This window comes from Pollachius pollachius (assembly GCF_949987615.1).
Source record: "Pollachius pollachius genome assembly, chromosome: 1".
NCBI classification, from domain to species: Eukaryota; Metazoa; Chordata; class Actinopteri; order Gadiformes; family Gadidae; genus Pollachius; species Pollachius pollachius.
The window spans coordinates 11173826-11190804 of NC_136934.1; the positions used below are offsets into that span (position 1 = coordinate 11173826).

At 44.1% G+C, this 16979-nt stretch overlaps 1 protein-coding gene across 1 annotated transcript in view; it reads left to right on the forward strand.

Moving 5' to 3' along the window:
- Window positions 1-11271, forward strand: part of whrnb (whirlin b) — a gene marked incomplete at both ends in the record, with an annotated part of 37244 nt that extends 25973 nt beyond the window's left edge. The window contains 6 exons of the mRNA XM_079752797.1: window positions 3598-3783; window positions 4705-4884; window positions 6676-7621; window positions 8927-9129; window positions 10056-10187; window positions 11095-11271. Coding sequence (XP_079608923.1) covers window positions 3598-3783; window positions 4705-4884; window positions 6676-7621; window positions 8927-9129; window positions 10056-10187; window positions 11095-11271 — 1824 coding nt within the window. The remainder of the gene's footprint in view (window positions 1-3597; window positions 3784-4704; window positions 4885-6675; window positions 7622-8926; window positions 9130-10055; window positions 10188-11094) is intronic.
- Between the last annotated feature and the right edge of the window lie 5708 nt (window positions 11272-16979).

The window sequence follows — 16979 nt, forward strand, 5'->3', positions numbered from 1 at the left end:
CTGGTCGTGACACAAACTTATTTTGCTGCCAGAACTTACAACAATGTGCGATTAATGAGCTCAAATATGACATGTTACTAGTCAAATGGTTTTTAAGTTACTGTGACTAATCATATGGGTACACATATACACAATCTAATACAGTGTATGCTGTATTAGCTGATGTGGCACCCTAATTAAGTATTATGTCCTCTTCTAAATACAAAACAAATCTGTGGTCTAAAATAAAATATGAACAGACTCAGAAACACATGAAATATGCAAATAGGAACAATGCATTAAAGAATTCCTGGTCAAAATGAAAGGTCAAATAAGGTTAAATACAGGTTGCGTCATGAGGAGGTTCATTGTGTGGTGGATGGCTGGTTTAAAGGGTAATTCCGGTGTAAAATGGATTTGGGATATGTTTTGTATGATAACAAGTTGAAACGTACGTTTTGGAGCACAAAAAACGCATATAGACACATTCTTCAGTTGGCTGTCTTCAGTTGGCTAACGGTCTTAACATATAAAACGAGGCATTGAGAACTTTGTGAGTGTAAAGATTGTTTTTTATAAAGGACATTTTATACACACAATACCATCAGTAGATCACCCGTCAACGCCATTTTGTTTTAAGACTTGATAGGTAGATTGACGAACACAGAGATTATGACATCCGTCAGCAACACGCAAGCTCTGTGTTTGTCAATATACCTAACAAGTCTTAAAACAAAATGGCAAATACAATATCTACTATTACCAAAGAAGTGTCAGGTACTTTTAGCCTTTTAAGTGGTTTAAAATAGCGATTTAGTTTTTACCATAACCAGTGCCCCCATCGTTCAAAGTTTATAGCGTTTTGATAGAATCGGCTAAAAACAGCCAACTGAAGAATGCGTCTATATGCGTTTTTTGTGCTCCAAAACACACGTTTCAACTCGTTATCATACAAAACATATCCCAAATCCATTTTACACCGAAATTACCCTTTAAGCAATGCACTCAATGCAAAACAGGTGTGCATACTCACACAGAGTCTAATCAGTCTGACTGGTGCCAGGTGAGGCTTTTGTGCATTGAGTAATATGTGCGCACGTGTTAAACCAGCCATCCCCACAAACACTCGGGAGATCTCCTACATGCAGCATGGAACACCTGCTGTATGCTCAAGCTCTGCAATGACGCGGTTTCAGCATCTATACCCTGTGTCCGGGATTTGGAAGAGCCCAGTAAAAGCCACTACCTAGGTGGCCTGTACAGATGACATTGCTACACTGGCGACCAACCTGGAGCCTCTCTCAGCCAGGACACAGGGTCAGCACAGGGTGCAGAATTCCAATAAAACTGCAATATATTATTGCAATTCCTGTGGGACGCAGTGGATCTTATTAACCTCGCGGTCATCTTGGTTCCAACTTGGTTTGAAATTCAAGCTGGGTGGGAGGCGAACTGAATGCTGAATTCCCCCCAGCTAGCATTTGAGAAACAAGATGGCTAATAACAATAAAAAGGAACGGACTGCATTTTAAAGAGAGCTTATGTGTGACTTTTACCCAGGGCGATGGCAAGCAGAACTCCACCATCTCGTTAGGAAAACAGTTTGGGGGGGAGAGGCGGGGTCCTGTTCAAGCAGGAACCCCCCGAGAGTCTCCCCAGCGTTACCGCATCGAGTCCAATGTCGCAGTCTTCTGCCAGACGCTCCGGAGTCGAAGGAGAAGGTCACTGCAGGAAGGGGGGGGGGGGAAGAAGGGGGGTTGGGCGGGGGGATGGGAGCCCAACTCACCGGACCGGGGAAGCTGCCTCTGCCTCTCATTTGGCACGTACCCCGAAGCACAGATTGCTATTGCCCCCACCCCCTCCCTTTCTCGTCCTCCACTTATGGCCTTAGAAGAATGTGCCTGGGTGGCTCCAAAAGCGCCCTGTCAGATTCTATCACAGAGGAAATGGTTCTACTTTGGGAAGCAGAGTGCGTCTAAGCTCTGCGCGCAGAGAACCCCTGGTATGTTGTAACGAGGGGTGACACGGCAGTTTGTCCAATAGGGGATGTGCTCTGGATGTTCTTCTTAAAGGAATTGCATTTTAACATCATCCAATCCCATTCATTCTATTGACTTTGAGGTTAATCAGCCCTTACACGGGATAAAGTTGTTTCTGGGTTAGAATTTAATTTTCGGAAAAAAGTGGCTTACGAAGTAACAAAACACTGTGATTCAATCATGACAACAACACTAAGCACAATATATATCTATACATTGTGTATAGTGCATCTGATTGTTTATATACCGACTGGTCCATAGTCTGGTCCTTGTCTATGTCCATAGATCAGCCTCGGTCTCCCCAGGGGGACTGTACCAACTGGTAGGTCCATGTATCCATCATATATCTGGGTGGACACATCTCCTCTTGTGAATGGGTACATTTAAACATGGCTTGTAACGATGAAGCAACATCACATCTGGTGGTTTCAAACCCTGCATCTTCTGCAGGCGTTCACATCCAACAGAGAGAACCTGCTTTCAAGGAAGAGATGTCCGATTCAGAGACGAGAAAGGGAAAGGATTGCCAATAGTCACGAATCGATTTTTGTTCTTCTCATCTTCATATTCTACTCGCTCCACGGACTGACGCATACACCTTGGAGGAAGATATCAGGAATTATGTTTCGGTATTAGGAGGGACCACAACTGAGCTGACCGCGTGTTATCCGATAACACTCAGCAGTCTCTCCCAGCCGGATGGCACATTGGAAAGGGTGAATTCAGCTCTGTCAACCCTCACGGGCCAGCGTCTGGTCTCCATCCTACAGTATTATTAAGTATTGATTTCTCAATGCGCCCAGCAAATGGGGTCATGGGATTTGTAATTATTAAGCCTCCATCTCCGTGTCTTCCACTTCTTCCTGATCTTCATCTGCCTGAGGATTCTTAACCTTTTCTTTTGCTCCTCTTGCGCTGGATTGAGGAATGCTTATTTATGGATTTGTTGTCCCATTCATCACCAGTGTTTTATTCCATCATTACCGACTCCACCAAAAGGGAGCATCATGCATTTATGTGTTGACACTTTCTCTCCAGTTGATGAGTTGTTTATTTGATTCCCACAATTCACACAGAACTCCAATTGTTTGCACTTTTAGTTTTTGCATGTTTATATTTGGGCTTTATGCTGGGTTTTCGGAGCAGCTGAAAACCAATTGAGCCAAAGGTAACAGAGTGTGAAATCCCAAGGGTTTGAAGTGGTGCTGTTCTTTTGCGCCATCAAACTTTTTCCTGTCAGACTATTGGAAAAATGGAAAGGAACTAAGCCATTTATTGTGAAAATATGTGTGTGGAAGTGTGTGGAAGTAACTTGTGGCTTCTCTTTTTTCCTAACCTTCCTCTGCCTCTTCATTTTTCTTTTCATTCATCCATCCATCTTTCCTCCAACCATCGTCCCCCAAACCATCCATCCATCCTTTCCACCCACCCTTTGATCCATCCACCAATCCATCATCAATCAATCCTTAAACCCATATTTACATCCACCCATCCATTAATCCATCCCCCTCCCACTCATCCATCCATCAATCAAACCATCCCTTCATCCACTCATCCCCCCACCCCCTGGTCCTCCTAGCCCTCAGCGTGTAGGGCTCTGGGTCCCCCGGGCCCCCAGGTGAGTCTGGAGCAGCAGGCCTACCTCCTCCTGACGGACCTGGAGAGACAGACCATGGCCTACTACCTCCAGGAGTACCACAATGGACACATAGGGGTGGAGCCGCTCACCATGGCCCTGTTTGAGCTCTTCAACACTCACGCAAAGGTCCGCTAACCCTACCCCAAACAACCTGAAACCTAATACCTATATTGAACTATCTTTAACCTCATATCACACTCCATGATCTCTATCCTTATGCCTACACTTATCCATCTCTGACATCATACCTACACTTAACCATCGCTAACATAATACCTGAACTAAACATCTCCAACATCATACCTACACTGAACCATCGCTAACATAATACCTAAACTAACTATCTCTAACGTACACTTATCCATCTCTGACATCCTACCTACACTTAACCATCGCTAACATAATACCTAAACTAACTATCTCTAACATACACTTAACCATTTCTAACATAATACCTGAACTAAACATCTCCAGCATCATACCTACACTTAACCATTTCTAACATAATACCTGAACTAACCATCTCCAACATCATACCTACACTGAACCATTTCTAACATAATACCTGAACTAAACATCTCCAGCATCATACCTACACTTAACCATTTCTAACATAATACCTGAACTAAACATCTCCAGCATCATACCTACACTTAACCATTTCTAACATAATACCTGAACTAACCATCTCCAACATCATACCTACACTTAACCATTTCTAACATAATACCTGAACTAACCATCTCTAACAACATACCTACACTGAACCATTTCTAACATAAAACCTGAATTAACTATCCCTAACATCATACCTACTCTTAACCATTTCTAACATAAAACCTGAACTAACCATCGCTAACATCATACCTAAACGAACCATCCCCAGTTAATGGCGATGCCGGGATGGTTGTACGTCTGTGTGAATAGGACCAAGCGAAAACTTGACGGAAATTCTCAAAAGCAATCCCGATGGACCTCTGGCTGGTCAGTCTTTGTGGGTTTGTTGTTTCCATGGGCAGATTTTTATCAGGAAGCTGTTTGTTCCAGTTGTCCATGATGTCGGAGGTGCGGTCGCTGGTGGCTCCCCAGGATCTGGAGGTCTACGACGGGCATGTATTGCGCCGCGAGCGGGAGGCTCACAGGGCCTGGCATGGAGGCCTTGGGTCTTTCCACCCACAGGCCCACTATGGCCTTGCGACCAGCGACGGACATGTCCACTTCTCCAAGGTATTGGCCTTATTCCCTTATTCCCCTAGCGGCCACATTCAGTTCACCCACCAAGATAGCTTTTAGAATCCGGATGGCTGCTACATGAAATAGAGAAAAGTTTATCATTAACATAGTGTGGTCTGAATTTATTAAAATTGACACTTTATTTAGCAGCAGACTCGTTTATTCAAAGCGACTTACAAGTGAGGACCATCAAAGCATACAATCGTTATAGTGCTGCACAACAAAGTTTGAAAACAACTGGAGAGAGAGAGTGAAGAGTAGCTAAAGGAATTTCTGTGTATTTTCAAAGTATTATCTTATCGTCAGGGGGTCACATCTCTATGGTTCTTAGCTGCAAGGAACATCTCCCCAGAGGTCCATTTAAAACTAAATGAAGAAGTGATGTTTGTTTGTTTTCTGGTAAATGTTTCTTTCCTGACCTGGGTCTATATATGTTTCTCTCTGTCAGCTGGTTTTGGATTTTTGTCGTCTTTGAGCATAACAACATTAGAAGTTACACATACATAATCATGATGATTAACCTTTATGCCACTGTTTCATACACATTTTTTATGCAATAGTCAAGGGCTTAATCTGTTGATTATGCTTCACCAATGTTCCAAACATACCGACCGTGTGTATGTGTGCCTGCGTGTGTGTGTGTGTATTTTTGCGTGTGTGTGTGTGTTTGTGTGACGTGAAGAGAAAAAGAAAACTCAGTGTTTGCATCTCATCACTGAAAGACAATTTCACATAATGTCCTAGGGAGTGTTTGACAGGGATCAAGCGACAGAAGACTCTTTCTAGCTGGCCAATGCTGTTTATTGTATATTTTCTTGTGTGTGTGTGTGTGTGTGTGTGTGTGTGTGTGTGTGTGTGTGTGTGTGTGTGTGTGTGTGTGTGTGTGTGCTGTTTTGGTTGGATCCTGCTGGCAGTACAGCTTGCCCCAGTGTTTGTGTAATCGTCTGTAAGAACATCTTAATTATCATGGTTGAAAAATAACCACAACATAGCTAGTTGCAGTTAATTGATAGTCACTTAGTGCCTCATTAGGAACCAATTGGAAGGTGTTAGCCCATGTTCCTCCATACTTTGTATGGTTGGTGGCTGGATTACAGACTGTGTACCCTGGATTTACTTAAAGGGGTTAAAACAAATTATTTAAATTTTTCTTGATGTATATGTAGCATACGAAGTCGAACTTATTCCCAATGGAAATTATAATTGTATGGGATAAATTGACGGTTTCCCTGTTCAATGTTCATGATCATTGATAAACGTCAGTATAGCCTCTTTATCATAGCTGTTTTATGTTCTTTGTCTGCCTCTCTTCTAGAGCGATTGCTCTGAGGGGGGTAAGATGGAGCCCAGTGAGGCAGCGTGTTTGATGGCGCTACAAGATGTGGTGCTGGTAGGGGCTTTGATTTGATCATTGCATGTGCTGCATGTTTTTGAATATGATGTGAATGTGTTAGATACATTTATAGCTGTGTCATTTTCAGACGCAAGCTAAAGCAGTAACTGCGTGGAGTTAACCACGGTTGGGGACCGGGGGAGTAAAAGTTGACCAGAATAAAAGAAATTAGAGGAAAAATGTATAGAATGCTGTAAATAATGGTGTAATGGTGTAAATAGCCGCAGTAGAAAATGTACATAGTGCAGGATAATGTATTTTAACATGTTTAAATGTTTTTAAACGTGTTTATTTTAAATGTATTGAAACTTGTTCAAATGTATTTGAAAGTATGTATTTCAAATGTATTTGAACGTATGTATTTCAAATGTATTTGAACATGTGTTTTACAGGAAGAGGTTCGGCCCTCGTCTGCCTCTCCTCCATGCCAGCACCAGTCCTCAGTGGGCCACGGCCCCCAGGAGCGGGGCCACGGCCCCCAGGAGCGGGGCCACGGCCCCCAGGAGCGGGGCCACGCCCCCCAGGAGCGGGGCCACGCCCCCCAGGAGCGAGGCCACGCCCCCCAGGAGCGAGGCCTCACTAGACGACCCTCTTCCCGTCCGACCCGGCCCGGCTCCGCCTCCAGCATGCTATTCAAGGGCCCCACGCGACTCCTCCAAGACTGCCTCCAACGGTCCCTTAAGGCCCTTCCCTCCCACACCCCCGCCCCCGCCCCCGCCCCCGCCCCCCAGCAGTCTCCGTCGGCAACGGTGGGTGAGCCGTCCCACTGCGTCTGCCCTGGTTCTGGCCTGACCCGGCTCCAACCGGACCCCGCTCCCCAGGGCTCCCTCACGGCCCACACCCGACACAGCAACCCCCAGCTCCACCTCGCCTCAGAGCTGGACCAGCAACAGCTTCAGCACCTCTACCTCTACCACCACCACCCCCACGCCCACCACCACTTCCCCTACCCCTCGGCCCCATACCAGGCGGGGCCCGACGCGGGGGTCCACACCTGCCCGGGGTTCCTGTACCGCCGGGACCCCTCCTGCTCTCCCAGCACGGAGGCCATGGCGGCCGCTACACAGAGATCCGCGTCCTACGAGCCGTTGTCCAACTCCTCCTCCTCCTGCGTCCTCCAGACCAGGTCCGCCTCCTCGTCCAAAACGGTGTCTCCGATGCCGTCCCCCCGCCCCTCGCCCCACCTCTCCCCCTGCCCGTCCCCCTGCCCCTCGGTGGTCATGGCAACCCCGCCCCCTTGCAGCCCGGACCGGTCCTGCTCCCCGGCTCTCCTGCAGAGGGGGGCCGCCGCCGTCGACGCAAACCTGCTGTCAGCCGAGTGCCGGCCCCAGCAGAGAGGTAGGTAACGGCTGGAACTTGTTCCCAGGCGTTGTCATCTTACGACGGAGCTCTTTGAAAAAAGGGGGGTTTCGAGTGTTTCAACTTCCGAGCATGCTTTCGGAGGGAGTGTTATCTGTTTCAGTTTAGCAGGGTTTGGCTGCAAGAGGGGGGGGCGATTAGGGGACTTCCGAGAGAGGGGTATACGTTTCCGTTGCACGTTTCAGATACTGCATGGAGGGTGGCTCTCTTTGTGGTTGAGACCACAAAGAGAACCACAAGGTGTTTCACATCCTTTTTTTGAGAGACGCCGAGATCGTTTATTGGCCTGTGGCATGTGCCACCGCGACCACTGACATACCATGGCGTATGCCGTCCCTGAACGGCATACGCCATGGTATGTCAGTGGTCGCGGTGGCACATGCCACAGGCCAATAAACGATCAACACCCTACTGCTTTTTTTGGGGCCATGTTTTCAGGTCACACAAATTTGTGCATCTACTTTCACAGTCATGATTTTACGCAGGCAACATTTGCCTGTATTGTCAATGTCCCAGTGGATGGATTCACATGACGCCACACACATAAGATCATCCACGGCCCCTGATGAGCCATTTGTCTGTCAGTTCGTATTCAATGGACCTTACAGGCATTACTATGTTATCCTTTAGAAATGAACTATGAAATATCCACAGCTTCGAAGCCAGCAAATCTCCAGAGACAACATTTGCACCCGACTCCAAGATTGGGAAACACTGGTTTCTCCCATAGGCTTTAGGGTTTATTTGTGTTGATGCATCTGGTTTTGTATCGGTGTACGCTGTAGCCAATATCTTCTCTGTGTTAACGAACATTATACTTGTGTAAATACTTTTTAATTTACTCTGAGAGTGACCTGACAAGACATGAACATGGTTAGGCTGTTGACGGATCGCAGCAGATATTACAGTTATATCACTATACTGTTTGGGCAGTCCCTTGACAGTGAGATGTTCTGGGCTCTAAGTGCTATCATGTTATTGCTTTGCGTGGTTGTATTTTAGTGCAGAACGGCAGTGAGCTGTCTAGGGATGAATGCATTGTCCCTCTAAAGAATGCATGCGCAAGGCCATCCATGCGAGCTAGTTTCAGTGAGACGTTTCTGTTGAATGAATGTCAAAGCATCAAGGATTTATCGCGAATTGCTTTACTGTTTAATGTAGCATACTATCATTTAGGAATTGTCCTAATACACTTTAGTTCAACAAGTATTACCAAACATCGCCAGAGTGTCCATCTGCAAGGTGTTTGGTTTAGAAACCAACCCTGTTCAAACCTCCCTCCAGGCGCCACTCTGTCTCAGCTGTGGGACAGCGGGCAGACACTGAGCGAAGACAGCGGCGTGGACATCGCGGAGGCCGGGGGAGTTAGTAAGGACGGGAGCCCACGACCCTGTAAGAGCCAGCCGGGACCAGCGCCAGGGGAGAGAAACCAGGGGAACCAGGGACCCCCAACCAACGGCCCTAACTCCCTGCACGCCCCCACAAAGGTAAGGCTGAGAGGGGACCTGACACACCCCATGGTGACGGAAAGGGGTCTTCAGGAAATAAACTGTTAAATTAAACCAAATGATACTAAATCTTAGTTATGAAACTATCGTCTGGTTGGCAAGACTTTTGTTTCTTTTGTCCGGTTCTGATGGTTAATGAAGTCAAAAACATTGGCTGTACATAAGAATTGACACAAGAAGGAAAGAGTGTGAAGCACACTTAAAAGATGACTTTAATATCTCTTGGCGTGCTGAAAAAGATACATGTGGTTAAGGCGCAGGTAGGAGTCAAAGATTCAGCAACACAAACAAATGAACCAAAATAAATGAAGAGGCCCCCTTCATTATAACAATAACAATTGATTTGAGGGCGACAAATTGTCACATGCACCAGAGCCGCATTGTGGGTAATTGCAGCATTCAGCACAGCAGACCTCCGAGGCGCTGACACATAACAGACATTTAGTCCCAATTAATATTTTCACTTCGTATTGTGTGAATTCAAAAGGGCATCTAATTACATCAGAGATGGGACATGGGAGTTTTCACATAAGGTTGCTGTCTACACAATTTGCCTGCATTGTTGATGTTTCAACTCATACAACTGATATTCTTGACACTGGTTCAGGTAAATATGAAAAGGGAATATGAAATATTATGATAGTGTCTAAAATATTGCATTTAAAAGGTTGAAAATGTCTGAAATTGTATTTAGCTTTTTACAGCAAATACATATTTTGTAAATGACTGACTGTGTGACTAAGAAGCAATCGGACTAACTGACTGAATTACTAATTCTAACTGACGTTCTCTCTCTCTCTCTCTCTCTGGCTCTCTCTCTCTCTCTATTGCTCGCTCTCTCTCTCTCTCTCTCTCTCTCTCTCTCTCTCTCGCTCTCTCTCTGCTCTTCGCGCTGCGGGCTGCAGAGTGGGTCAGTGGTCTCTCTGCTTGCCCCCTCCACCCTGGTGCGCGTGATGAAGAACAACAGCACCCTCGGAATCGCCATTGAGGGCGGAGCCAACACACGGCAACCGTTGCCACGCATCGTCACCATACAGGTGAGGGTCCGAGGAAACACGCTGAAGACTCCCTCTTGGCAGATGCTTGGGCACCACTCGGCTGCGAGTCAAACATCCCAACTACACAAACACAAACACCCTTGAATAACGCACAAAAAAAAAGATGTCTGTACTGTACATGAGCACGCAAAAATACATAAATACCCTGGTTTACAGATGTATTTATTTTTGTATCTATATTTCTACATATCGAAATATTGGAACATTCCATTAAGAGTTATTATTAGCCTTGTTCTGCGGACCACTTAGCGGCTAATGGAGGTGGAGGCTGTTAACAGGGTGAGGAGAGGTGAGCTGGAGGTGGGCAGCTGGAGGGAGGGGAGAGGTCAGACAGGCTGTCTCCGGGATGTTTTCCTCGGCCGCCGCAGACGGGAAGAGGGCGTAAGCGGAGGGCAGATACGGTCGGCTCGGAGGAGACGCGTCAGGCCGGCTCTGTTGACCAGCTGTCTCCCGCCAGGAGGGCGGACGGCTGGGCCGCCGGGCCTTTTGTTTTCAACCTCCTCCCTCCCCTCCCCTGTCTCGGGCTCTCTCGCTCCATCTATCTCTCTCAACACACACGCACGCACGCAAGCACATACACACGCACATACACGTACACATTAAAGTACACACACACACACACCGCTACACACAGGGGCATGCATTCACACGCGTGAATGCATACTTATCACACACTCGCACGCACACCCTCTCATCAACCTCAGTTCTGTTATTTTGTCTCTGTTATCTTCCATGGGCTTTTAACTCTTATCTCTTGTGTGTTGTCCTTCCTTCTGCTTCTTGAATATCTTAATATCTGCCCTTCCCACCATTTCACCCCCCCCCCCCCCCCCGATGCTCACCCTACAACACCCCTTTCACTCCATCTACACTTCACCCCCTCCAGAAGGGAGGCTCCGCCCACAGTGGCGGCCAGCTGCGGGTGGGTCACGTGATCCTGGAGGTGAACGGCGTTTCGATGCGTGGCCGCGAGCACCGGGACGCCGCACGTGTCATCGCCGAGGCCTTCAAGACCAAAGACTCAGACCACCTGGACTTCCTGGTTGCAGACCCCGACGTCTAGCCGCCCACGCTCATTAAAGAAAGGAAAAAAACCAAAAACTAAAATATTACAAACATAAAACAATACCATAACATTCGAGGGGTTAAAGGTTAAAGGAAAGTTTAGTTTGCAGGTTGAAATTTGCTGGATGAGTTTTCTTCTTAGCCACGAGATTTGGATTGGTTGAATTTTTGACAGTTTTCTGTTTTAAAAAGCGATCACCGCAGCAGGTTATCTGAGGACGAAAAGAGGAGAAACCGTCGATTCATGAGGCGGATAGAGAATCCGTTCAGTGCGACGTCTAAACCCTCCTACGTTTAGACAATACCAAGTTAGGGCATTTTACTTTCTTATCATTTCACGAGAACAAAAAAACAACTGTGTCATCCTCAGCTTGCTCCAACCTTCTAGGCAGACTTTGAGTATAAAATGAACACTACCAAGATCCAACAGAACTATGTTCAGAAATAATGTTAAGCATATCAAACTGTCATCTAAAAGGAATATTAATGTTGCCAAAACTGAAGCATGCTCATTGCTCCGCCTTAAACACCAAATGTATAATATTTGTCCACCTCTTAGCAGAGAATTGTCAATTTGTCAAAGAAAGAAAGAAAGAAAGAATACAATCATCAACCATTGGGTATCTGTTAGATTGTCCCTTTCTGGCATTTATTGTAGTAACAAACTGTGAAGAAAATATTATTTGGGTTCTATCAATTATACATTTTGTAGAGCTGTTTAGGGACTGGCCTTCCCAGGCCCAGAAAGAAATGCTCAACATAAGTTGATACCACTCTGTGGATTCATTGTGGGTGGGCTTACCGGGTAGTACACAGATGGACAGTCTTCCTACCCACCAGGAAGGGATGTGGTTTACATTTTATAACCTAACCAGTTCTGACGGAACAAGCTGTGCTTCTGCGGAGAGAAACACTGAGTCATCGGTGGCCCATGAGGTTTGACAAATAGGAGGACTCAAGCCATTGCTACGAGCAACCACGCATGAACTCCTTGAGCCTGTCTGGGATTTGTAGTTCAGCAAAACAGAACTGTTGACGTGCCAAAGTCATCCTATGCAGCTTCAACAATAAGGGGGAAGGAGATTCACAACACATACCCGTGACCGAAGAAACATATATTTAAAAGTATTTATTTGCACTGGAAACATGTGATACGATAGAAGTCTATATTTTTGTCGCTATATTAACAGAGAATATACAATCGATGGCTGAAGTGGTGGGTCGATCGGATTGGTTAATTGATCGTCATGTTTTTTGGAAGTACTGATGGACGTTGGATGCATGGACTGCAGAACAACAACAGAGACTCAACTAAAACATGGAATGATATAATCAATCAATATCCAATCACTAATGTAAAATGTGTAGATAGTTAAAAACCGATCCAAATGCCATCTTTTGTAATGCTGGAATGGTATAGTATGATAAGAGTTCTCTATATATATTCCTCTATATGATATAGTATCCTACAGAACCTTATGTGAATTCCATTGCATAGATTAGTTTCTCTCTCAAACAGTTTTTGCCGATTTTAGAGAGTTGCTTGTATGCCATATGTACAAAAATATAATAATAAAAAGCTGTACTCCAACTCCATCCAGTCGCCCACGCGGTCCAGATCAAAGCGGCAGGTAGAATGCGCAGGTGAGCCTAGCACCATGCTAATGTGCAGTGAGACTGATGAATCCGTGGGCAGGGAGGAGTGCAGTGTTCCAGGGAAATACAGTCCAGTATTTTAGCTTCCACGTGGGCAGTGCTCTGCCACAGGGTGACAGGGAGAGAGAAGTGTGGGTGAAAATTCATCAGGAAATCCAAAAATAAAATGAGACTGGCTAAAATGTTCCCCCTGTTGATGAGTGTCATTTATCAATTTGACATATTTCAAATCAATTAGTTTGAGTGTTTTTTCCTCTTTTTTTGGTTCACAAGTGTTTTGGAAGGCTATTTAGTTTCTTTATTTTACTTTACTGGTTGATTTAGTTTAACCCTATAAGATGTCTCTAAGTTTTACTCTGGATGTGTTTTAACTGTGCTAGGATGGACTGGGACTGTACTCAACAGTAACTAAATTCTCATCTCTTCCAAGCTGAAATTAGACGATTACAATTTAGGTAAAATAATTTGGGATTAAAAGTATAAATTGTTAACGATAAACGTATTTTGTTTTCAGGCTTAAAGTATTGTACATTCACTTTAGTTGTAGGTCAACGTTACACAATGAAATAAATTGGACTTCTTCAGCTACACTTATACAGTATACATACTACAACCCTACACTATAAACAGTGTTCTCAGCCCTTTACGTTGTATGTAGCAGTGGCTCTCCCTGTGGTTTCACAAGGGTATTACATAAGTTTTACTTTCATGTATTCTCTCAGTGCCTTTTATTCCCCATTGATATTTCATATAAATTTCTATATCTAAATCCTTTGAATTCAGTAACCCACATGCAGCATCAGGACCGCATTAGACAAAACAAGTGCTAGGGGACAAATATTTAAAGACGCAATGTGCAAGCTTTAGTCCATCCCATGAGGGAGACTTCTAGAAATAAGTAAAAATAAGAAATAATAACAAAATACTTGTTCTGTCCTCTAACTGGCTCCAAAATGTGTGAGGCTAACTAGCGTAGCACCGCTGAAGGGCCGGACTGGGAACATCATTCAGGCCGGGAAATATAGAGCGAAACATAGCCCTAGTCAGTCCAGTTTTTAATTTGGGGTATCGGTCCCCCAGCAGGAAAATGATATATTCAAATGTTTATTTTCCTGCATTTTTGGGGATTTTTTGTGCATTTGAATCACAAACTAAAAAGCCATGAAACTGCCTAGTACAAAGTACTGTTATGACAAAATGTATATGTTAACGTATAAAAATACATTTAGTGAACATTTTTCTAATTTAAATGTAAAAAATAAGGCCATGTACCTGCAGATTGCTCTGTTGGGTTTCTCTTGTTCATGTCTGACTGCGACTGCTGTGGCAATAGCAATGCTACTCTCTCCACCTTCAGAAAGTAAGCACCAATAGCACAACATATTTCTCTCTCCCCCTATTCAAAGAACAAAGCAAGAGCACATCTTATTCAGCTGAATGATCCACTGACTACCCCATCAAATGCTTGAACAGCCCTTCAACCAACACATACATTAAAGAACATATGCCTTTCAACAACACTGTGATAACATTGGCCCGAGTAATGTCTGACAAGCACGGCTGGAGGAGAGCGGTAGAACACCTCTCTCCTTCACCCTTCCTCTTTCTTCCATCGCCGTTTTCATGCACCGTTGTTCTGATGATGTGCTACCTATATCGAGATGTGCTTCAATCCCGTTCTGCATGCATGCGTGTGACAGACAATCCTGGCCTCGTATTCAGCTCGTTAGACCACTTCGATGCTATGTTATGCTTCACAGTTTGGTTATCAAACCATCGTATGCCGCTGCTAGACACTGGGCTGTCCTGATTTACATTAGATCCAGTCTGGGCCTACTCGGCTGGCTGGGGGGCGTGAGTGTGAGGGGCTTTGGGTGTCTGGGGGCGTGAGTGGGAGGGGCTTTGGGTGTATGGGCCTACTCGGCTGGCTGGGGGGCGTGAGTGTGAGGGGCTTTGGGTGTCTGGGGGCGTGAGTGGGAGGGGCTTTGGGTGTCTGGGGGCATGAGTGGGAGGGGCTTTGGGTGTCTAGGGCGTGAGTGGGAGGGGCTTTGGGTGTCTAGGGCGTGAGTGGGAGGGGCTTTGGTTGCCGGAGGGGTGAGTGGGAGGGGCTTTGGGTGTGTTGTCAGTAAGATCTTTGTATACTAAGAGAGGTACAGGTAGAATATATAAATTATAGGATGGGATTTTATTGACAACATTATTGAAATTAGCATCGATCAGCAATAACTAGATGTGTCCAGATTATTTTAAATTACAAGATTATCAAAAGATAGCATCTTTAAATAAAAAATATATAAATTAAATCACTCCAGGCACAAAAGAGCCAAGGGGACACTATATTAATATGCTGCCTAATGTGTTGACGTTTTGAAACCATCTGAGATCACTTTAAGCTGAGTTGAAGAAAAGTTTCTTTCCAAAAACCTCATCCATCAGTTTAAACCCCTCAGACAACTTCAGAGAGCAACAAGGGAGCCATTGACGTAAGTAAGAGTAACAGAAGCTACTAATAACTCAGAAGCCACTTTAATAACTCAACGTGTACATAATGCATTGTCCTTGGTTGGTCTCTCAGCATGGGTTTCATTTAGCATGTTTTAGTAATATACTTTAGTCATGACCTAAAATAATAACAACACACACACACAGTCACACACACATGAGAATGGTTTGTTTTTCTCGGACAGAAAAATAATCTTTCAAGGGAAAACTTAACATCTAAACAAGTTATATGAATAATTGGACGGTGCACATGTACAAAGACAAAATAACAAATACTCTGAGTATAATACTACTATTAAGGTAAATTACACGATGGCATAATTTACTTTATATTCCCATTTCCATTTGTATTTAGGGTTACTTCATATTGGTATTTCGGACACTGGATGTCACCTTATAGCATACATTTACACAATACGGCAAACATGTAAAACACAAATCGACCATTAAATCGGCATGCTCTGTTAGAAAAGGAGAACATTTATTGTCCCAGAATATTTGAGAAATACTTGAAGAAGTTTATACTATAAAGAAGTCGCTGATAATAAATAAAAGTAATTTCATGTAGTACTTACTTATACTATTAAAATATCATTAGCATTCATTCACATTAGTTAAGATAGATTTCCAGCCTTTTTTTTGTGTCATTTTGCAGTCTAAAACATTTATTAAAAAATGCAATCATTCTTTAAAAAAACAATGTAGGCCTTAATTAAATAATAATAAATAGATCATTCAAGCCACTGCAATGCAATATGCCCAATATTTAACACAAATTCAATCTTTTCCAGTAAATTTAAAGTTAAAAAGTAAGTAGAGGAGAGGTCTACACAAACATACACAAACTGAAAGTATATCATTTGGTTTATATACTATAACTAAGTGACAGATACGATTGAAACTGGTTGTTTATGGATTTTCTTTTCATGCCACAGTATTATGATGCTTCTTTGAGTAATGTGTATGTCTGCTAAAGGATTAGCTTGTTAAGGTTGGCGTTACAGAGGTCGTCTTAGCTTTTCTTCTCTTCCTCTGTTTTGTCCAGGGTTTTCAGGGCGTTCAGAAAGCGGGGCGGGTTGATTATTCCAGTTGATCCTGAAGGTAAAAAACGACAGGTGTAATGTGAGATAAAGACAACGTCAGACAACGTCAACCTCATTCACCGAGCCATATTGGTTTGTTGGGTCGGGAAACATTCAAGGATCTTTGGAAACCATGAAAACTCCACGTATTATTTCTATTGAGCATTCCATTTGACATTTAGAACGCATTTCCATTGAGTTGTCATGGTTATGGCTTCAAAATGACTGATCATGAATACTGAATCATGGTAAAGTCCAAATATGCCATCTGTTGGCTGATGTAGACAATAACAGTCTTAGCTACAATAACAATGTGATATGTCAGATGCCATACGTCCCAACAAACACTAACCAAACAGATAAACAGAGGGAAAGTTGGAATGTTATACACAACAGATACACAGACAGGGATTAAATATGCAAAAGATACAAACATATACAAATGATATACAGACCATGTTATACA